Source organism: Gadus macrocephalus, chromosome 7 (assembly GCF_031168955.1).
Source record: "Gadus macrocephalus chromosome 7, ASM3116895v1".
Lineage (NCBI taxonomy): Eukaryota > Metazoa > Chordata > Actinopteri > Gadiformes > Gadidae > Gadus > Gadus macrocephalus.
In genome coordinates, this window is record NC_082388.1 from 21,515,519 (window position 1) to 21,538,018 (window position 22,500).

The 22,500-nt window shown below is 45.8% G+C and overlaps 3 protein-coding genes across 3 annotated transcripts in view; 1 reads left to right on the forward strand and 2 right to left on the reverse strand.

The window, feature by feature from the left end:
* LOC132461403 (protocadherin Fat 3-like) overlaps positions 1 to 7,754 on the reverse strand; it is a 53,481-nt gene extending 45,727 nt beyond the window's left edge. Inside the window, 4 exon segments of the mRNA XM_060056493.1 lie at positions 2,779 to 2,980; positions 3,234 to 3,364; positions 3,672 to 6,665; positions 7,368 to 7,754. Of these exon segments, the coding sequence (XP_059912476.1) occupies positions 2,779 to 2,980; positions 3,234 to 3,364; positions 3,672 to 6,639 (3,301 nt within the window). The 5' untranslated portion in view covers positions 6,640 to 6,665; positions 7,368 to 7,754.
* A 4-nt stretch (positions 7,755 to 7,758) lies between these two features.
* Positions 7,759 to 16,889, forward strand: chordc1b (cysteine and histidine-rich domain (CHORD) containing 1b). The gene is made up of 11 exons (XM_060057367.1): positions 7,759 to 7,993; positions 8,913 to 8,962; positions 9,448 to 9,504; positions 9,788 to 9,948; positions 10,610 to 10,710; positions 11,048 to 11,106; positions 12,187 to 12,257; positions 12,949 to 13,054; positions 13,148 to 13,267; positions 13,415 to 13,477; positions 15,009 to 16,889. Exons 1-11 carry the CDS (start codon positions 7,930 to 7,932, stop codon positions 15,213 to 15,215), a joined length of 1,059 nt encoding a protein of 352 aa, XP_059913350.1. The 5' UTR covers positions 7,759 to 7,929; the 3' UTR covers positions 15,216 to 16,889.
* Positions 16,890 to 17,246: 357 nt separating this feature from the next.
* Positions 17,247 to 20,667, reverse strand: LOC132461893 (tyrosinase-like). The gene is made up of 5 exons (XM_060057371.1): positions 19,655 to 20,667; positions 18,976 to 19,192; positions 18,551 to 18,698; positions 18,097 to 18,278; positions 17,247 to 17,652 (listed from the first exon to the last, which is right to left on the reverse strand). Exons 1-5 carry the CDS (start codon positions 20,480 to 20,482, stop codon positions 17,402 to 17,404), a joined length of 1,626 nt encoding a protein of 541 aa, XP_059913354.1. The 5' UTR covers positions 20,483 to 20,667; the 3' UTR covers positions 17,247 to 17,401.
* Positions 20,668 to 22,500: the final 1,833 nt, after the last annotated feature.

Here is a 22,500-nt window from a genome sequence, read left to right on the forward strand (position 1 = left end):
CGCCAGTGGTATACTTAGTACCCGGGAAGCACATCAAAAGATGCCCAGTGTGTTTGTTGTAATAAATGTAGAATACGTTGCGCCTGCGTGTAACTTAAAAAAACACTTCATCTTGACCGTGACACGCCCTGCAGCCGGCTCACAGTTCACCCTAATAGGAGAACCACTGGCTCCTGACAGCTGCCCAATGAGAAATCGCTTGCCTTGCCTTGCCCCTAAGAATGACAAGAATACCAATTTTTTGTGTTCAAAGTGCAAGAGCAATAAGGATTTAAGCCACAGACAATCCTCCCTCTTCAGTGATGGATAGCTCTGGCGCTTTTCCACCCACACGGGAATGAGTCATCGAAAAACATCTTCATATCAGACGCGTGTTAACACTGCACCGGTAAATAGGCCGGCATACCAAAGAGCAAGGGAGAATTACCCACGTGAGATTCAAATGGTGGATTCGTCTAAACACAGCGGGAAATCCTTATAAAGCGCAGCGCATGCACACAATGTCCTTCTTCTCCCAAACCGTCTCTTCTCTCTCTTATCCCCACTAATACACGTTTCTTTTTTTCCTCACTGTTTGTCTTTCATTTCCAATTTTGTCTTGACATCTTTACTCTTTGCGCTGAAACACCGAGCTTGACAGTAAGTTAAAAGAGAGTCCCTCAGGCTGGCAGGAGGACAGGGTAAGACTCCTTGGGGACACGAGTGGGACAACACAGGCTCCTAACTCCAAGATCAACAACTAGCCATCCTGGACGCAGTAGTGTAGTACCTTCACACCGGCATGCCTGGACAAACAGCAGAGAGACTTTTTTTGTTCAATATCTAATACGTTCAAACAAAACTTGGGGAGGTTGGGGGAAAAAGGAAATCAATAGACAAAGAAAGAAAGTACCATTTTCTTCCCGGTTCCTACTGCAACCTTTACCTGCCCTCTAATCGCTTCACTTCCTCTCCTCTCACTCCTCCTCTGCCTGTACTTTCAAACCGTCTGATTTCCCCTGGAAAGATTGCACTCTCTATAAAGGTTATCCCTGGCTATCACTCACAATCTCGCTAGTCTTCGTTCTCCCTAGCTGTACTCAACAGGGCCGGTGGAAGTCCGGGGTCTGCTGCTGAACACCACCACGGTTTCCTAACTCTTAAAGCACGATGCTGTTTCCTCTATCCGATTTCTAAATCTTATCTGCTATTTACCGAACTTTAGATGTTAATTAATGTTAATCTGCCAGATAAGTCGTTTTTCCCTCTCTCCCTCTCTCTATATCTCTGTCTCTCTCTCTCTCACTGGCAGCAGTACAGTCGATATTAATTAACCTATTTAAAGGTCAGGACAGGCTAGCGCCACCAGTCATCTACAGTAGAGGCCAGTGCCAGTGTGACAAATGAGGGTAGGACTTGAATGGCAAAGTTAAATTAAATTGATTGATATTTATATATAGTTATATATAGTCATAGATAGTACAAATCGAGTTGTTTCCGAACTACACATTATACTGTGTAGTATTTCAAATCAATATCTGTTGGCTGTTCGTAGCCACTTTGAAAAATTATAACGTCCAGTAGACTATCTTCCATATCACGCCTCAAGCCTTTTTCCTTTCTGTTCACCCCTTCCCCCTGTGGTGGAGCACAGCGCGGATGATTTCATACACTTTTCATGAACATTTTTGTGAAGTTTTCCGGGCATTTGTTGGGCGGAGGGGGAGTCCTCAGGAGAGAAGAACTCACACACACACACACGTAACAATACTTCTGTCATGGCTAGATAAATCAGAATGAATCTGCTGTATACTTCAGTGCAGCAGGAGGTAGCCTTGATCCAGGCAGGGTGGGATCAGTAGAAGCTCCGTGCCCCAGGCCCTACAGCCTACTGCCCTGATACAGTGGCGGCCATGCTGGCCTCATTACAGTAATGATCTCCCAGTACACACAGAGCCCTGGTGAAGTCCCCACCAGCATCCTACTGGCTCACACTTCACACCCTTTCCATTCATCCGCTTCCATACGTCCCCATCCCCTCCATCACAGCCTACACACACACACACACAAATGAACACACTCACAGACACTCACTCACACTCGGTCACACATACATATTCACTCACTCCTTCACGCACGCACGTACACACGCACACACACGCACGCACACACTCACATACACACAGACACACACACACACACACACACACACACACACACACACACACACACACACACACACACACACACACACACACACACACACACACACACACACACACACACACACACAAACACACACACTCACACAGACTCACTCACACACACTCAGACAATCACACACTCACCGAAATATTAATTTCCATGCAATACATACAGCGTGAGTATCCATATTCATAAGCATCACCCCCCATCACACACAATTGCAAATACTGAGATACGCTGCTTTGGAATAAATCTTTGACCAAAAAAAGCATTTACAGGGAATGAACACGCGACAGGGAATGGATGAGCTCTCAGGGGAAGAACAAGAATCATTCTAAAGCTAGCAAGATGTAGCACGATAAAGGTAACACAGCTGATTGATGGCACAGAGTGACGGCAGAAGGCTAGACAGGGGAAGGAGACGAGTGGGAACCCAAATGAATTGTCCCAATGCTGCGAAGAACATTTTAGATTGCTTATTATCTCCAAAAAATAAGCACCAAATTGGGATTTTAATATTCCAAGCATAACACTGCGAGCAATTGGATTTACACTCTACATAAATTGGCCTCAGACATTGATCTTGTGTCACACCTGTTTCTTCGTCAATGGAGAAGGTGCCCAGTCCGCTGCCGCCGCTGATAGAGTACCTCAGCACCCCGTCCCGGCCTTTGTCATCGTCCTGAGCGCTGACCGCCAGAACACTTGTGCCCGCACGAGAGTTCTCCTTCACCGAGCCTCTCACAGCGAAGTCAGAGAAGTAGGGTGCATACAGATTCTCATTGACGTCCACCACCTGCGGTGTCACACAAGATAAATGAAATCACATCGGAGGAATGTTTGAATCAGAAACAGACAATGTGTGTGTGTGTGTGTGTGTGTTTGTTAAGGGGGGGGGGGGGGGGGGTGCGTGTTGTGTGTGAGCATTTGGGTGTGTGGTTGTGTGTGTGTTTGCGTGTGGGTGTGTTTGGATGCCTGTGTGTGAGTGTGTGTGTTGGTGGGAATTGCGTGTGCATGTGTGTGTGTGTGTGTGTGTCTGATTTACACACCTCGACCTCAACAAATGACTGAGTGCTGAGGCTGGGAGTCCCTCTGTCTGCAGCCAATACAGTCAAATTGTAGAACTGCTGCTTCTCATAGTCAAGCTCCTTCCCAATCCTCAACACCCCGCTCGAAGCATCTACCTGTATGCACAGTTGTCAAACAAAACAAAACTGTATCACCTGTATTACAAAGCCCCTTAATAATAATAATGATTTTTATTTATAACGCATACATCAACTCAATGACCTTAAAGTGCTACAATGCACATTAAATGATAAATACAACATCATAGACTAAATAGATTAAAAAGAAAAAGAACAGAGAAAAAATAATCATTTAAAATAGCCAAAGGCTTTTCTAAAAGATGGGTTTTGGCACATTTGAATTGCTATTGCCATTCCAATAAATAAGGACAAACAAATTGTCCAGAGGCAAAGCAGGACCTACCTCAAAGGTGCCGTTAAAGTCATTCATCAAGGAGTATTGGATCTGGCCTCCAAGACCTAGGTCTGGGTCCTGAGCCTGGACCCAGGTGATCACAGTCCCCACTGGAAGGTCTTCCAGTGCCCTGGTGCTGTAGCTGGCAGGGATGAAGGCTGGGGCACAATCATTCACGTCGCCGATGATAATACTAAGTGTGGTCACCGCTGACCTTTGGGTGCCTCTCTCTGCCTTGTCTCTGGCCTCCACCTTCAGGCTGAAAGTTGGAAAGGCCTCCCGGTCCAGCTGGCTCGCCACAAACACACCTCCAGTCTCTCTGTTGATGTCAAACTGAGGCACGCTGGTCAGCAGTGTGTAGGACAACTGGCCGTTTTGACCCATGTCTTTATCCAAGGCGCCAACGGTGATAACTTCCAGACCGATGGCAGAGTTCTCGGCGACCAGGGCGGAGTAGCCGTCCTGAGTGAACTGGGGATCATTGTCATTGGCGTCGTCGATGATCACGGTCAACAACCGCCAACTGGTCATCTGTGGAAAGCCCTGGTCGTATACGGTGATATTAAGGAAGTACCGATCCGTCCTCTCGCGGTCCAGTGGCTCTAACACGGTTATCAAGCCATCGTCCATGTCGATATTGAAGCAGCTTTCTAGATTCCCCTGAGATATGGCGTGGAGAACTCGGCCGTTGAAGCCCGCGTCACTATCTCGTGTCCTCACTTGGAACACACTGGTGCCAGGGACGAGGTCTTCCCGGACCAAAATACTGCTGGGAAAAGACTCCAACTGTGGAGCTTGTGTGTTCTGAGAGAAAGCATATGCATAGGTCTCTGCCACTTTCGGGGTCGCCATAGCAGCTGCCTTGGTGAGCATTTTCTCTGCCAACAGCTGGGCCATCTGCGTGTCCTTGCAGTTGAACCCCCTCGGTGCCGTCCTCCCTCTGACAACAGTGAGGTTCACAAACGTAGAATCTGAGAAAAACTCCCCATCGGTGGCAGCCACTTTCAGATTAAATATTCCACTTTTTAGATTGGCCGCGGCTAGAGATCGCCGCAACGACAGGGCTCCGGTGTCTGGGTTTAACGTGAAGTAGTCAAGTTCATTACCGTACAATATACGGTACCGCACAAACCCTAGCTCATCTATGTCTATGGCGGAAAGAGTGAGGATGTTTTTGTTGACAGGGAAATCCCGAGCTATCATCCCTCTGCAGGACACCTTCTCAAAAAGAGGCCTGTTGTCATTTATGTTAACCAGGCGAATTGTGACATTGACCTCACTCTCCCTTCTGTATGGAGAACCCCAGTCAGAGGCTCGCACTGCAAACGTATAAGTATCCGCAGATGTCTCAAAATCCAGATCTCTGATAACCCGGACTTCTCCCGTGTTCTGATCGATGGCGAAAGGTACGGACTGCAGGCCGGAGATTGTGTGGCTTACATATCCGTTCTCTGCTTTGTCAGCGTCGGTGGCAGAAACCACCAGGATGACCGTGTCCAATGGTAAACTCTCGTTAATGTCCACATCGTAGGAGGCCTGGGTGAACACTGGGGGGTTATTATTAGCATCCTCTATGGTGATTTGCAGCTTGGTTTGAAGCTGACTAATAATATCAATAATCTCCAGCTCCATAGTCTCTGGGGTTATTATTGACAACGGCTGTGTGGTCACGATAATTCCAGTCAAAGGGTTTAAATCAAGGAAAATTGGATCTGAGGCGGCAGTGAAGCTGTAATTGACAATCAGGGGAGGAGGAGATATTCGCACCTTGCCTACAAAAGTGCCAGGAGGGGCTAACTCACTCAGCTTTACTTTGTAAACACTTTTTTCAAATTCCACCGCGGTTGGCTCTGGCTTTTTCACCAACAGTTGAACAAACTGTGTGTTTGAGAACTTTGCGGGGGTTCCCCGGTCTTTGGCCTGGAAGGTCAGGTTGAAGCCATCGGGGAACAGATCCCAGTCCAGCAGTTCAGAGGTTTTAACTCTGTATTCGTTTTTGACCGGAGATCTGTCGACAACAAACTGTTCCAATGGGTCCCCGTCGATGATGGTCACCCACTCTACATCGCCAGCAGCCCCCTCGTCTCCGTCCTCCACCGTCAACACCACGTAAACCTGGTCCTTCGATGGGGTGACCACAGTGGCGGCGAGCACAGGGGCAAACTCGTTGACTCGGTCTACTGTCAGAACCAGCTTGGCCGTGCTGCTGACGCCATTATTTCCGTAGAGCTTCAACCCTCGGTCGACCACCTGCACTTCCAAGTCAAACTGCCCTTGGACTTCCTGTCGTAGTTGGCCGGTCAAGGTGAGGACGCCGCTGGTGGGGTGGACAGTGAAAGAGTCTACTCTGTTATTGAAGAAGTAGTAGAAGTCTCCGTTAGAGCCCACGTCCGCGTCGGTCGCTGTGACCCGTCCTATGCTGGCCCCCAGAGGGGAGCTCTCAGGGACCACGATGGAGTAGCTTGTGGGGGAGAACAGCGGCCGCAGGTCGTTGGTATCAAGGACCTTGATGAAAACACTCGCATAGGCCTCAAGAGACCCTGGAGAGGACGCTTTTATTGTAAGGGTGTAGTTATCCTGCACCTCTCGGTTCAAGATGGGAACACTACCTCCATTAGTGCGTATACGGAGGAATCCAAAGTCACCCATCACAAACACCTCCGCCTGGAATATACCCTCGCTATCCCCGGACTCGATGGAGTACCTAATGTCCAGGGATCGGGGTGGTCTGAGAATAATGCCCATTTTGACTTCGCTCTTGGCGTAGGTCCTTGCTGCAGAGTTCTCCGAAATGGAAGCATTATAAGATAATTGGGTGAAGAGGAAGAGGCTGGGTGAAGCCCTGGGTGCCTGTAGGAACTGAGCTTGAATTGGACAGAGAAATGGAGGGAAGAGGAAGCAAAAAAAGACGATACGGAGCAGGAGCCAGACGCTTGAAAGAGGCGACATTATGCCCAAGAAAAGTGACTTCATCACCGTTCCATAATTGCCCAGTCAGCCTTTTGTGAAGAAAGAGAAAAGATTTAATGAGGTGTTCAGACATAACTTTAAATAGGTTGACAATACATACATATCTATCATTCAAATGGCAGTTAAACTACTTGTAATTTATTAAGCAAATATGTTATGATTATAACTATAAAAAACCGAGGTTTCAAAACCGTTGTCATTTTGTAAGGCTAAAACTCAATAACGACGAATTACCAACAGAGCTCTGCGATGCCAGGTACGTGACTTTTGTGTTTGCTTAATAGCCTACATCTAAAAAGCGCACTACGATTTTTATGTTTGACAATTGGGATCGAAAAAAATAGGACACAATATAAAGCTAGTGAAAAAATTCTCAACAACTCCTCAACAGCTTAAGGAAGAATATAGTTTCCTACTTCTTAACTAGCCATTAACCGCCATTTATCCAGTTACTGATGGCGGAGTCGCGGAGCATTAAGTTTGATGGATATTCATGCAATATCGTATGAATATTAATCAAAGTTAACAATTTTATATGCAACGCATTGACTCTAAAACCTTACCACAAAATATATGAAACCATGGCCACGTAGCATGCTATACATGGAATACAATGTTAACTCATTCCTTTTTTCGCATTTTTTTTCGTTTAATGTTGGATGATAAAATACCTATTTCCACAATTTTCACCACTGGAATTCTATTGGGACGTATCCATGCCACAGACTTACCTCGAGAAGAAATTCGGAACATAGTATTCTGCTGTAAATGTTTCAACAAAGTGTTTTCCATGAAGCCGAAAATGTCCATACAATAGTTCAAAACTCGTTCATCGTCCAGCAGCGAAATAACGGAAACATAAAGAATACAATTGGGTGCCCCTTTTCACATAACCCCCTAAAACACAGATGCAGCATTGTGTGTCTGCAGAATAAATATCATATCCAAAACCGAAGCAAAGGGGTTCGTAGTTGCTGTCAGAGTAAGGTCCCGCATATGGTTACAGTAGAGAATGGAGTATGAATGCAAGTTTGACGTTGTCTGTATCAGCGGTCGCGTACACAGGACCGAGTGCGCTCTTTGGGAGATGAAAGGTAGTTCAGCCACCGGCAGGAGAGGATCGGACTCGGGATGTGCCGAGTTTTACCGAGCACAGCCGACACCATCCGGAAGTTTAACAAGCGGGGTTATATCGGCCAGCTTGTCCCAAACTACTAGTTTTGTGGGTGCAATCGCCTTTAATTAACCCTCTGTATTGCTTTATTGTGGAGTCCTCCATCACGGAATACCGTCATGTCGGTTTTATGTTATAATAAAGGTTGTGGTCAACGTTTTGATCCGGAGAATAACCTTGATGGTGAGTATTGTCCTAGCTATGTTGCTATGCTCTCATCTAGAATTTTCTGTCTACTGTAACACAGCCATGTGCTTTACGGATCTTCTCACTCTCCGTGTTCTCTCTAAGGGTTTTTTAATTCGTTTACGATGTGAATATTGACATTTCTGGCCGTAAAATGTAATATTATTTTAATTATAATAGTATAGTATTCGCTGTAAGAAGTGAGGATACTGGGTTGTGTTTCCAGAAACTTCCTGTCTGCCTTGTATTTAGTAAGGCTTTGTGTGGTTTAAGAAATATATTTTACGACATTATTTTACTGTTTTGCACGACTGCAATATATTATCCTTCTGTATCTCTAATGTTCGTTGTTCTGGAAATGAAAAACAACACAAACGATAGTAGTATGTGGGTTGAACATTAATGGACCTTGCACGGCTCTAAAAGTGTTTGAAACATATCTGTGGTGTGGTGGGAAAGGGGTAGAAACAATGGAAAAATAACTACAGATAGACTTCTATGATGACCCAGTTCCTTGACTAGGCCACTGTAAACACCTTTAGTTGGGTAAGTAGGCCTCTTGCGGTTAAAATATTGCGATAAAAAGGTGAATCAATTATAGATCCTAGTAAATTGATGCTCCATTGTAGTGAACACGTACGCTATTTTGAAATGTTATTACATGGCCTTCTCACCCTAGAACTTTTGTTATGCTTGAGAGCCTCCCGCTAGTGTCAGTGATGGCACTCGGGGAAGTTTAGTGTTACTGCACTAAAATTGCTGGGAACATGAGCACCACCACACCTTGCCCTTGGCAAATAACTTCAGAAAGCTCCTTCAGTAATTTTTGATAGAATGGACGAATGCAGAAAGAAAATGGATAGAGAGTTGTTAGTGTTAAGTTAAACATCTAACATGTTTTTTTCATTCATTGAAGATGCGTGCACCTTCCACCCAGGAGTCCCGGTGTTCCATGATGCGTTGAAGGTAAATACGGTTTAGCCAAATCACTTCCACCAATATGTATTGCTCCCACTAACATTCAAATTCCCCATAAAAAAAAAATCGGTGCGTTCTGTACACCTTCACTTAAAGCTAGGGTAGCCAATTTATTGTAGGAACATATTTTGCCGTATCTGTTGAAATTCTCTTTACTTCCGGACATCAATCAATCAAATTTTCCAAAAAAAATAAAAAGTACACTCATTGAGCACGTCTTCCACAAGGATGGGCAGACCTGTACCTGAAGCTAGCGAGCTAGTCCCGTGTTTTAGGGGAGTAGCTTAGAGGGAGGCTTTTAGGGAGGGTGGGATTCTTTTGGTTGGATGCTGTCAAAACCGAGCTGAGCCTTCCCTAGCTTTGACCCACATTGCACGTTTCTAATATTGTTTTTCACTCGGCCAGTCAGAAGAAGATTTTCTGTCCATCCTGATTGACAGTAAAGGCATCTAAATCTTCCTCTTCCTCCTTAGGGATGGTCGTGCTGCAAGAGAAGAACCACCGATTTTTCCGACTTCCTCAGCATTGTTGTAAGGCTGTGCTCCGGAGAATGGATGAAAGCACTTTGTACTCTTAAGCTCATAGGCAACTCTTGGAGAATCCTACTTCCGCCATTACAACCTTTTTATTGGGAAAAAGCCTGAACTTCAATATTATTTGTTGTATTTAGATGAGTAGCTTTCATGCATGTAATTTTATTACACACCCTGATACGATGACACACATTTCGCTTCACAGTGTGAACACACAGTATGTATTTCTGCATGCTCTCTCGAATGACAAATCTTTTATTTGATGATCCTTTTACTCAAGGGCTGTACGAAAGCCCCTCACAACAAGGAAAAGCCACCGGAGCCTGTGAAACCCGACGTGAGCTCCTCTGGAGAGAAGAAGGAGGTGGGTGAACAGAAACCAAAGTTCAGCGAGTACATCATCTCCGCCCCTAAACCCCAAGGGGCGTTCACCAGACCAAGGTAGGAGTTCAACCAATTTGGTGACTGAAAGCACCTCTCTGTCGCTGCCCCCTCACTTCATACTGTGTAACCTCACTCCAAAGCCTCCCCCATGACCCACCTGTTCCGCCTAGAGATATCCCTGCTAAACACTGGCCCTGAGCACCTACTGACTTTGTTGAACCGTGCGTCCCCTTGGTTACTGCATATTGAATGTGGAATGCGTGTATTTTTACCCTGTGGTGCCCACTTGTAGTGTCCTTGAGACTGATGATTGCATTTGGTTGTTAGAGGAGAGCGGGTGTTCTCTACAAACGTTCTCCTGTGGTTGTTTCGTTGGGGGTGTGTGTGGCATTACGAAAGACATGGATATATGCCAGCTTTAAGCTTTTTTTAGGGAGTATAGTTTGCCATATTCAATTGATGAGGTGTCCAGGACAATCATGCCAACTCCCACTTATCAGCACTAATGTGGACTATTTTCTTAATTGCCACTTAAACGTAGATTAAATTGATCCTGTGATTTATCTCCGGAGTTACGCCTAAATTGCATATTCGTCTTCCGGTATTCTATCACTCCGCAGTGTTAGGGTGCTCGGCCAACACCACTGTAAACTAAAAGCACCAGGCTAACATACAAGGTTGTCGTATTGAAACGGGGAATTCGTCGTGTGTGCCGTAGTGGTGACGAACCAATGGTGAGGATGCAGCACAAGGTCTCAGCCTCTCTCCGGCAGGCGCTGGAAAAGATGAAGCTGTCTGACAACACGGCGGAGATGAAAGGTGAGCAGTGCCACGCCGTGTACCCTTCCACACATCCTCTCCTGCCGTGCCTCTGTCAGGGGAATGGGGCTGCCATGGAATTAAGTCAGGAATAGAAAGCAGCGCGGGGGTCAAAGGACGGGCTGTGATTGGGCGGAACGATGAGGGTATTGTTCCCGTCTTTTCCTTTCAACCTCTGTGTCCTGGAAACCCAGAAGGAAGACGGAGGAGGGAGAAGCAGGGGTTTGGTGTTTGGCCACTGGGGCCCCCCTTCCTCAGCGCGGTTATGCTGCACTGTCTTTAAAAAGACCCCACGTTTGTCAAACACGTCACATGTGTTTTGTGTGTTTTCTTCCAGAGGAGGAGGGAGATGAAACCAAGATTGGCACATCATGTAAAAACGCAGGGTGCACAAAGGTAGGTGAATAAATATTCCCCCCCTTTTTAAAATGAATCAGGAAAACATGCGCTTTTGATGCCTCCTGAAGCCTCGCCTCAAGACGCCTGAATTATTGGGTGTAAAAATAAATCCAGCATTAAAACGCGCTGTCATACACGCCGGAACTGTGTGATGCCGCTGCGTTCGGCACAGTGTCGGCCCGCTCAAGGCTGTTGATTTCTTTTCCCCACTGCTTTCCAAACCCCACTAAAAAGAGAGCTGATTACTTGGCCTCTGCAAGGATCCTAAAGCAGGCTCTGCTCTCGCTGCTAGACTGTGGCTCGGCCTTCTCCCATAAGCACCACTATAAGTACACTGATTATTATTTTAGATCTGTTCTTTTAGTTCTAGTTCCAGCAAAGTGAGCACGCCATTACGCGTCCTACTTTAATTTAAGATTTCTTCCAAAAATCCACTCTAAAGGAAAAACTTTTTCGTAACCCTGCCTTGCCCTATCACCGTTGTTTACTCGTGCTGTCATATCACCCAATTATCTTTATAATCATACATCATTTTGATATACTCACAAACGGAAGGAAAAAGCTACTCCCCAAAGAAGCACTTTTCTTTTTCAGACCACAGCGTTCCACCCCAAAAAGGCTCTCTGCATCCTTTCCCTGGCAGCATTGGCCCTAATTGAGATGCATTGTCTATAGCGGGGTTGCGGATCACTGCCACAGCTGTCCTTCTGATAGACCGCCGCCGCGCGGTGAAGTCTAGCTCGGCTCAACATGTACCGTCTAATCGCACAGACGCTGAGAGACATCAGCGCCCAAAGGGATTATTTTGGTGTTCTTGCTTTTACATATACAAGAAAAACACAAGCCCTATCCATAAAGGGAAAATGTTGGTAAAGTCCGTCATGTCTTTGTGCCGCGTTTACTGAGAGAAGGCGAAGTGCTCTATTGAAATCACCTTTGCTCTCTTCCTGCCCATTGTGTGCCTAACAACATTTGAAATGTCCCTGATGCACTGCTTCCATAAGACGCTAAACAGACGTCCTATTGGTATTTGTGTTGTTATACGTGGCCCTTCACCTGTGACTCTATCTCCACCAGAGCTTTAGCGGTGTGGCTAGCAACGAGGAAGTGTGCGCATACCATTCTGGATTCCCCATCTTTCACGAAGGGTTAGTACTCAAAGCACTTTTGATTAATTTTTCGTTTATAACCAGGAATAACAAAGTTAGATGTTTTTCAGTCAATGATTTTATCATTATAATGTATCATCTTTAAGTGAGATTGGATACAAATTAAATACAGATCTCAACTTACAGGGACACCCGGTTTTGCAGACTTAATCAATGAAAATATATGACCTTAAATTGATTAATATGGGTTTGAAACGTAAGAGAAAGAAGCAGTTAGCATAATTGTTGTCAATTATGTAGTGATTTGTATTTCGAATTCATTAGCCTATCGTGGTATGTTGTGTAAACTCGTCCCATGAGTTTTGGCCAAATGTATTCATTAACAGTTCCTAGCATAATGTGTTGGACAGATTGTGAAAATATATTCATCTACATTTCCTATTAATTATGTTTGTTTGTGTGAGACTTATTGTGAAAAAATATTAATTAACATATCCTAGGAATAAATTGTGTGTGAAATATTTTGAAAATGTATTCATTTACGTCTGTGTGTGTGAGACATAATTCATAACCATTTCCTTTGTTTGAAGTTGTTGTGACCAGAATTTCTGCCTGTAATTAAACCTTAAAAACCCCTGTTCTATCTAGAGGACATCTTTCATAGTATGTGTTGTGTGTAGATCCTCTGTGGACCCTGATGAAACATGACCCATGTACTTCCTCCACACAGGATGAAGTACTGGACCTGTTGTAAAAGGAAAACATCTGATTTCAACACCTTCCTGTCCCAGGAGGGCTGCGTCAAGGGAACGCACATCTGGAAGAAGAAAGACACGGTGGGTGGGAGATGAACCACTATCGCCCTCTAGTGGCCAGTCGGCGTGATCCTTGACCGAGCCTCTGTGTAACGGTTGCCCTCTCCTTCACAGGGTAAGAAAGTGGTCCCGTGTCGGTTTGACTGGCACCAGACCGGAGCACAGGTCATCGTCTCCATTTATTCAAAGAACTCCGTCCCTGAGCTAAGCTACGTCGAGGCTAACAGCACCACGGTGAGTGGGGGGAGGGGAGGGGGTGGTGGGGGGCACGTCTGTCTGTCTGTCTGTATGCTTGTTTTTTTTTTTTTTTGGAAGTTAAGCTGTTTTTGCCGTGAATTCTGTCTCTGATGTTTCGGTGACATGTGCTCTGTTTATTTCCAGCTCGACATCCACATTCTTTTTGAAGGGGAGAAGGAATTTGCACAGAAAATAAACTTGTGGGGGGTGAGTGTCCCACGTTGCATCATAAGCTGGTACTGCAGAGTCTTTTAATGTGGTACTGCGTCATGACTTATAACTTCAAAACAGCTTTATTGTAGATGTTTCATCATGTGTGATGGAATCACTGGTGCCGATCAGGCAACTGTATTGAAGTAGCAGTTAAAACACATGATTAAAGAAGGTAGTGTCTCACACCGGCACTTAAAGGTCCCTTGGCATGCTACTTTATGGATGCTTTAATATAGATATTAGAGGGCCCCTAACACAGTATCTGAAGATGTTCCCGAAATTCGGCCGTGGCGCAGAATTACAGCCACTATGAGCCAGTTGCACATTGAGCTTTCCCCAGACGTGCCGTTTCGGTGTATGTAGCTTTAATGCAAATGAGGAGGCGGGTCAAGGAGGAGGGTGGGGGTGTGGCCCTGAGCTGCTTGCGGCCACGCTACCATGCGCTCTGTTTACAGTGGATGTATCGCAATGGCGAGGCGCACACAGCCTTTAGCCGTGTTCTGTTAATATTCGGGAGTCCTGGAGCTCTATATCTAAGTAATATCATATTATGCATAGATATCTATATCATATAATATATATTATCACGGCCAAAAGCTTTGTGCGCCTCCAGATGATATTATGAATCACAAACGACTGCGTCGGGTTCTCCGACGTCTCTGGTTCTTCCACTTCCACATCAATCTGAAGTAGACTGAACCGCCCGCTGCCGGCTGCCGGGCGGTGGTGCTTCGCGGTGGTGGTGCTTCGCGGTGGTGGTGCCTCGCGGCGGTGGGCGGTGGGCATCGGGGCTCAACGATGGCTGAGATAACCCCCACCTCAGTCTCGTTGTGGAAATACCAGAGACATCAGAGAACCGACGTGTTATGCGCCATAACACCAACAGCAGAACAGTGTACAACAAAGAAGAAGTGTACAACAAAGAAGTATACAACACTTGCGTTACAGTGTTTGTAATCTCACACACACACACACACACACACACATACACACATGTGGCCCTCGCAAGGTTGTAGCTCATTGTCTCATTGGCTGCCCGAATTCTCTGGGCGGGTAAGGCAGAGAAAGGGGAGGAAGCTTGGCCCCTTTTGACGACATAAGGGGCCACATTCCAAATCAGCGCGCTTGAGCTTCCATTTTTTCGAAAGGGGAGCAGGATACCTAGTGCTCGTTTTACACCGAATGCAAGTTTTAGTCACTGGGGGACCATAGGCAGGCTAGGGGAACTCATGTTAATGTTAGAAAACCTCGTAAAGTGCGATTATCATGCCATGGGACCTTTTTAAAACACATGACTATAGAAGGTATTGTCTTAGCCCAGCACTTAAAACACATGACTAAAGAAGGTATTTTCTTCGACCGGCACGTAAAACACATGACTAAAGTTGGTATCAGCACTTAAAACACATGACTGAATAATGTAGCGTCTTGGACACTGCATTGTTTACACTACGCCTAAAACATGTGACGGCCTAGGCGGTTTTGAACCGCCAAACTTGACCCCCGCTCACCTCTCTCTGCCTAGGTGATCGACGCCAGCAAAAGCGTGGTCAACATGCTGGCGGCCAAGATCGAGATCGCCATGAAGAAGTCCGAGCCCATGTCCTGGGCTCGGCTGGACCTGCCGCCCCCCGTCCCCCCGCCCAAAGCAACAGAGAAGGAGAAAGACGACGACGAAGACGACGACGAGGAAGAGGAGGAGGACAGCGAAGCCGACGATGAGTTGGATTAATGATTTGTAGAAGCCCCTCTTTTAGCCTCTGAAAAATGGCCTCACTACTTTGTATGCTGTCTTCATGATATTGCAATCCTGCTAAGACACAACCACCACACACACCTCTGAGTCGCGATCGGTCAGTTTTGCTGTCTTTTCACGTCAAAGTGCTTCGGTTTTGTTTGTTTCTATGTCCATCCACGTTTTCTGTTCCGTTTTCTTCTTGTCGCCCCATCACAAAGTGTTTGCACGATGATATTCATGACATGCGATGGAAAAGCTTGAACGATGTTGCTTCTTTATTCGTCATTGGCTAAGGAAAGTATAGAAAGTGGTGTTTCATCGAATGGGTGTAAATCACAATGCCTGCTTTGCTGAATGAATGTAGGACAATTACTGCATTATTAATATTATTGACATTCAATCAAGTATGATAAAGCCGCAAGTTATATTGTTCTGTAATTTCCTACATGAGACATTCATACAATCCAGGTTTTTTTTTTTATTTAGCATTCACCTCTATGGCATGTTTTTTAACTTTAGCACTCTTCAGAGTGTGTAGCTTTATGTGTAATCATTCCTCTTCCATTCGGCTGTTGATTTTAATTGCGTTTATCCAGATGACTGTTTTTCTTTGTTATTAGGTCTCCGTAAAACAACATTCTACACACCATTCTGTTGATTTCCATTAACTAGTTTTCCCTAAGTTGCGCTAGAACTAATAGAAATGAGGGACACCTCCTGGCCACTTACTGCATTGCAACTCAAATACTGTACATTCCTTACATAGTTGTATTCTTTTATTTTATACTTTGTTTTATTTCTCATGGGTATATTAAAGGTTGTATAGCGATTCTGATTGAAACATAAAGTGTCACATTCATCTGCTTTTTCCTCACGATCCGCGAGCTGCCCGTCCCATAAGCAGGCTGTTAAAAAACCGCGTCTCTCTAGGCAGCCTAGGCTCCGAGATCGCACACAAAAACAAATGGTACTACCGACGCCTCAAAATCAAAATAAACAGTGTTCCAACCAATCACAGACAAAGGGTGGGTTTAGTGATGTTTTCGTGCTCGTGCCTGGGCTATGCGACCCTTCGATGGTCGTATGTGTTGCGCGTTCATGGTCATGCACGTTCATGAAATTGCGCGTCCATGATCATTTTCAAAACACGGGAGGGAGGGGCTCGCTGGCTCTGTTTGTTTGGAATCTCACAAACGGAAGTCAGGGCAACCAGAATCGCTGATACAACCGTTAATTCTCTGCGTTCCACCAGTCCCACGCTAGGCGCTAAGAGCAGCAGGCTGCCTGCCTCACTGGGCGGCCGGGTCCGTGCCTTGCTTATGTGCAGGGCAGAAGTGATAGCATGCATTTTTTTTATGGTGTGAGAGGAAACCTAAGTGAACACGAGCCCTCCACACACAAAGACCCCCGCAGCAGTGCAGACCACTAGGCCTCGTGCAACAACAGAGTTCAATTGTATCATCTTGTTATCGTTTCATGCCTGAATATTTCCATAGGCTACTGTGTACAGTACATTAGCAGAAGCTGAACATTAGCATGGCTGTAATGTTCAGACACCTGTTTTTGCTTATATTTCTGCAACCTAAAAACTTGCTGAAGAGACCTCAAACGGGACCCAAACTATTCAGGAAACAATTTATTATAAATAAAAGCTTGATATTTCTGAAATGTGTGTTTCCTGTGATTTATCAAATGTTACTCACTCTATTTAGTTCTTATAGAAGTCCCTCATCACTTGTTGACTTTGGTACCAAGGCTGAAGGTCTTGGTACTGAATACTTACCCCATGCAACTTCTTTGTGATATCAAGAGATATCAAAAATCTTTTCCGATTACTTTTTCATTCGAAAAATACATTAACATTACACACTCCCTCAATATGTTATAAACAGAGTGACATGCACTCTGTTATGCTCCACCGAGTGCATGTCACTTCACTTGAACTGCATTGTAACCTGTTCTGAGCAAAGAAATCAATTAACCAACCGTGGCTAATGCTTTACACGTTTATAACAAACAAATAGGTAACATAATTCATTCAATTTATTACACTGAATCCCAAGATACGTTTTATTCCTGTTTAAATAGGGCATACATCCGTTTATTTACAATTATGTTACATGAATGTACGGTAGTTTGATATAGCACCCATAGATCGGTCTTGAAGATACAGTAGACCTTCACATAGCGGTCTGGTAGCTCTTATGGACGGCGGCCTCTTCCTCCATGCTGTAGGCTGGGATCAGAGGCTCTCTCTCTGGGAAGGGGCTCCTCCCTTTCCCCGGGGCCTGGTAGTAGCGCCTCATTGCATTGACGCCCACGGTCATCAGGACGGCCACGACGGCCCCTAGGAGCCCCACAAACAGCAGCCAGGGCCACACTTGCAGCAGGTTCTCCATGTGGGGATTCATGGATTCAACTAGCAGTGTATCTGCACGTGAGACACAGGAGAGAAGCAGTTTGTGTAAAGGATGTTGCTTTGTTTCAGTTTGGCTGGTTGGTGAGAATATTGTTCTGTCTCTTGAAATGGAGGTTTAATGTGATGCCAAGGGGGAGGTTTTAATCTATCGAAGACCTTTATAGACTCAACCCGCCTGTGAAGGCCTTCATGTTTGTTTAAATTAGCGAAAACATTGTCTGCATACAGAACAGCTTTCCAGATTCGGAAAAACATCTTTGTGAATCCTGAATATTAAACCAAACTGTTTTGTCTCTATAAATATTCATTTACCCACATTTTTCTAATGCGAGGAATACAAATGAATCAGAAAGGAATAAGCAAACATTCATTCCGAAACAAATGTTTCTGATAAATAAACCTTGTGTAAAAGAACATTGCGAGGATTGAGAACCCCAGAGGCGAGAAGATACTCACTGGAATCCTGCAGGGATGAATATTCATATCCCAGCTCCTTGCTGGAGAGGAAGAATTCTCTGTTCTTGTAAAGGGGCAGGAAGGGCACCATATTGTAGTCCCCGTTGTGTCCTATGGGGGCGCCAGAGTCCGGGTACTCCGATGGAGACGGCTGGTTTACCCGCAGCCACTGCTCATACAGGCTGCAATGCCACAATTAAGACTGTTGTTAATAACACAATAACAACTCTGGTTTGTCTTTCCTTTAGAGATGTTTGTTTGTGTACTCGTCTTTTTTTTTCAATTTTAAAACCATTCTGTTCCACTCAGAAAAATCCTTAGAAGGGGGAACCCTTCATCTGGGTTCCTTCTCAAGGGTTCTCCCTTGAAAGCAACTGGAGCTTTACCTTGTCCTTCATAAGTGGAGTGAGACCGTTGCTGTGATAAAGGGCAAGTCGCCCTGCCGGGGCTGTACCTGTCGATGTAGGCGTGGTGCAGGAGGAAGATGGGGTCGTTGGCGGAACCCTGCACGGAGGACATGGTCCCGTTCATGAAGACGTGGATGGCGGCGTGCATGCCCATACGAGTACTGCTTCCGCGTCCGGTTGACGGATCTCCGAAACCTAGGTGGTGAAGGACACACGGTTAACATCCATCTAACACACACAGGGGTTGACGCAATGATTACTTTTCTGACATCGGCAAAAACAAACAGGATTTTCAGATATGTGCTAAATCAAAAGTTTACTCTAAAAGTATTGCTTCTGTAATAAACAACACGACAAACAACTCAACTTAAAAACTTAAAAATAAATTAAAGAAATATTAAAGTAGGCTATAAGATTTAAGATTTTTTTTGTAATATAATAATAAATAAATAAAGATGTCTGAGCGCCATGCCTTCCATTGTGTTCCTGAAGCTCATGTTGGCCGTGCGGTCCATGGGTCCCGTGTCGTAGTCCCGCAGCCCCAGGGTGAACGCCACCTCCGCGGAGCTCGGTAGCCGCGGCACCAGGTTCCGGTTGTGGTTGCCGGGGTTCCTCCGCAGCGGGCCCTCCTGGCTGGCGTCGCACAGCACGCCCCTCTCGTTGTAGGCGCCTGGCTGGGAACATATCACCTTGATGCGCAGACACACACGCGCACACGCACACGCAGAGACACACACACACACACACACACACACACTCACACACACACACGCACGCACGCACACACACACACACACACACACACACACACACGCACGCACGCACGCACGCACACACACACACACACACACACACACACACACACACACACACACACACACACACACACACACACACACACACACACACACACACACAAAACATACAAAGTCAAATGATTACTTGAGAAACCCACGTGTGCGCACAACGATAGATGTTCTCTAACATTGTACTCTTCTTTGGGTTTGATGATTTTCTCAAATGCATGAAGGCCCAATGTATTCAGTAAATCAAAATGAAAAGGCCTAAAATGCCACCTTTTGCTATAAGGAATTAACAACCCTCAAACCAATTATTTGAGAAAGATAGATGTGTTGGTGTATTTGATTTACCTTCCAAGAGGAGAAGACAGACCCCGGACTGAGCAGGTCGGGGTCCCCCGGGCTGCGGGCCCCCATCAGCTCGTCCGTGCAGACGTCACAGTCCCCGGCGTCCCGCCAGTCCCAGTAGGGCATGACGAAGCTCATGTCCCCGGTCAGCTTCCGAATGTCGTTCTCCCAGTGGAGCAGGTAGAGACGGTGCCACGGGAGGAACCCGGGGGCCCAGTGGGCGAAGTCCACATCGGTCCAAACGTTACCCGGCCCGCCCAAAAGTGCGTCCCTGGACACATAATAGTGCATCCACACATACACGTCGAACACGGAGACGTTGGCAAACATGGGATTGGACCCGTTCTCCATCTCCTCGTAGGTCCCCGTGACTACCACATAGTCTGTGCTCATCGTGTTCTTGGCCAGGTTCAGGTAGGATATGTATTGACTCATCTCGGCCCGTGAGAGATGAAAGACGTTTCTCCGGACGGATTCTCTTCTCTCGTTGCAGTTGGCTCCAAAAAACCCAAATTTGCAGTCGCCGCAATTAAACCCCATGTAGTTACCGGCACACTGACACGTCCGGTTATAAAAGACCAGAGGCCACTTCTCTCGGTCGTCCACCCCGGAGAACGGGTACTGTGGCCCGTCGGGCTGCGTCGGTGCCTGGACGTCCTGGCAGAAGCCCCGGCCGGAGCTGGCCCCGCACGCCGAGCCGTCCCCATCCCAGGACGGACAACATTCCTTGGAGAGCAGAGCCTCACTGTTGGCGCAGCGCCGGGGGAACTGTTGAAATGACGGCGCAAAACACACCACGAAAGTTGCGATGATGAGGAATAGAGACCACATCACAGCACTCCAAGAAACTCGCAAGACATCCACGCCACGCTACTCTAGGTTTAGTGAAACGGAAATAATATGCAACGTTGATTGGTAGGTTCAACTACAGAGCCCATTCTTCAGTCAAATCAGGAGTGGTTTCCCTCCCCACCCCCCCACCACCCCGCTCGGGGGAGACCGGTCACATGCTGCATAACCCACGGCTTACTGGGCCTCCTCAGAGCTAGGGCCTACTGAAGGGGGGTTTCTGTCTCTATAGCAGTAAACCGCATATACATCCCCATTGGAACTATTCTGTTTCACTGATCCAAATCCACATGTTAAGCAACAGGTCCGCACCGCACCTGTGTTCTGGTCATTTTACCTTTAAGGTGAACATGTTATAGGCCTGTTGTCTAGACACACTTCAAATCCCGTTCTTTTTGCCTACACGAGGTCATTTTTCTGCGTAATTGGAAAGAAAACTGTGGCTGATTTCTATACCTAATCAATGGAAAGTGAGGCTACTACTGAGGAACCGAACTGAACAATGGAGCAGATTGTTCAGATTTTGTCTGATGTGGTCATCGTGTTCTCTCACAACTTTTTAAGCTCGACGTTTAAACATTTTTAGCATCAAAATGTAACCATGGTGGAAGCAATGACTCGTTCACACAGAGCTCTGATGCAACTTTGACACAGTGCTACTATAAGCACCCAACATTCAGAAACATGAATTGTTTCTGAAGGATCAAACATAACCGGGGCAGTGAGGCTGATCAACACGTAAGACCCCCTGACACTTAAGACCCCCTGAACGCTTCAACAGCAACATGTTGGGGGGATCCATTGACATATATAAACATACGAACCATTTCCAAATTGATCAAAAGGACTAGAAAAAACTGGAACATGGCATGAAAAATCTTTTTTTAATTTTTAATTAGCTAGCCTACATATTTTTTTGTCCATCCTCAATTAATAAAGTTCGAGATGTGGTCTCGGTTTCCTTAATATTTTATGTAAATATAAGACAGTAGAAGTGTTATCTAAATGAACTGCTCAAAATATGACAGAGTGAGAGAAAGAGATGGGAATTGACATATCTTTAAAAATAAAATGGCATATTCAAGTCCCCGTTAACCCAAATGAATGGAAAAATAGACTGTGATGTGCTCTTCATCTGAAGTAGGTTTTAGCAAGGCCGAACTCCGTGTCTTGTGACCAGGATACGATCTGAATCACACGCAAGGTCTTGAACCCAAAGGCCCAAGTCCCTTCTCACAACAACAGCACACAGCATCCTGTCACACCGACCATCACCCCTAGAGCCGACTGACAGGCCTCTCCCTTCACCTCAGAGCAATAAATGAGCTAATTAGGAAATTCAAAAAGGCACAGAGTCCATAGAGGTGAAGCACGTGTCCCACACTACCATGGATGCGTTGCAAAAACCTACTGTTCATTCTGCGTCATCGCAAAGAGCCCCAGGACACCACATGCACACTATCAGCTTTATCTAAACGCTTCTTTCTTGCGGCTGACCCAGCGATGCTACTCGTGATCTTTCAATGCATTTCTGAGAATAGTATTTGTTAGTGGTACAGGCCTGGTTACCCCTCGTGCGGCATAGCGCTGTCTGGAGACTTGACAGCCGGGCGTGTGAGCATGTTATACCGCACAGTGTCCACCAGGGGACGCGCTTTGAGTACGTTTGGGTCGGTGCTGTGCAGTGCACAGCCCTGCCGAATTCATCCACCTCTCTGTTCTCAGTAAGGCCAAATATGACTTCCCTATTAAAAAATGTCAAGAGTGCCTTCGTTACTGCAGACATCTATTCGGTCCAGTTTATTTACCCTCACTATTTAAAGATTGCAATAAATTACAAAAATCATATGTCATTTGAATTATTTGACCAGCAGATGGTCAGTTCTGCTTGTGTGTTTCAGTTGATCAATTAAAATAGAGTATAGTGGCCTCATGCACGGAATCCGTTACATTTTGCCACACAGCATTTAGAAATAGATTGGGCTATATTTATCTGTTGC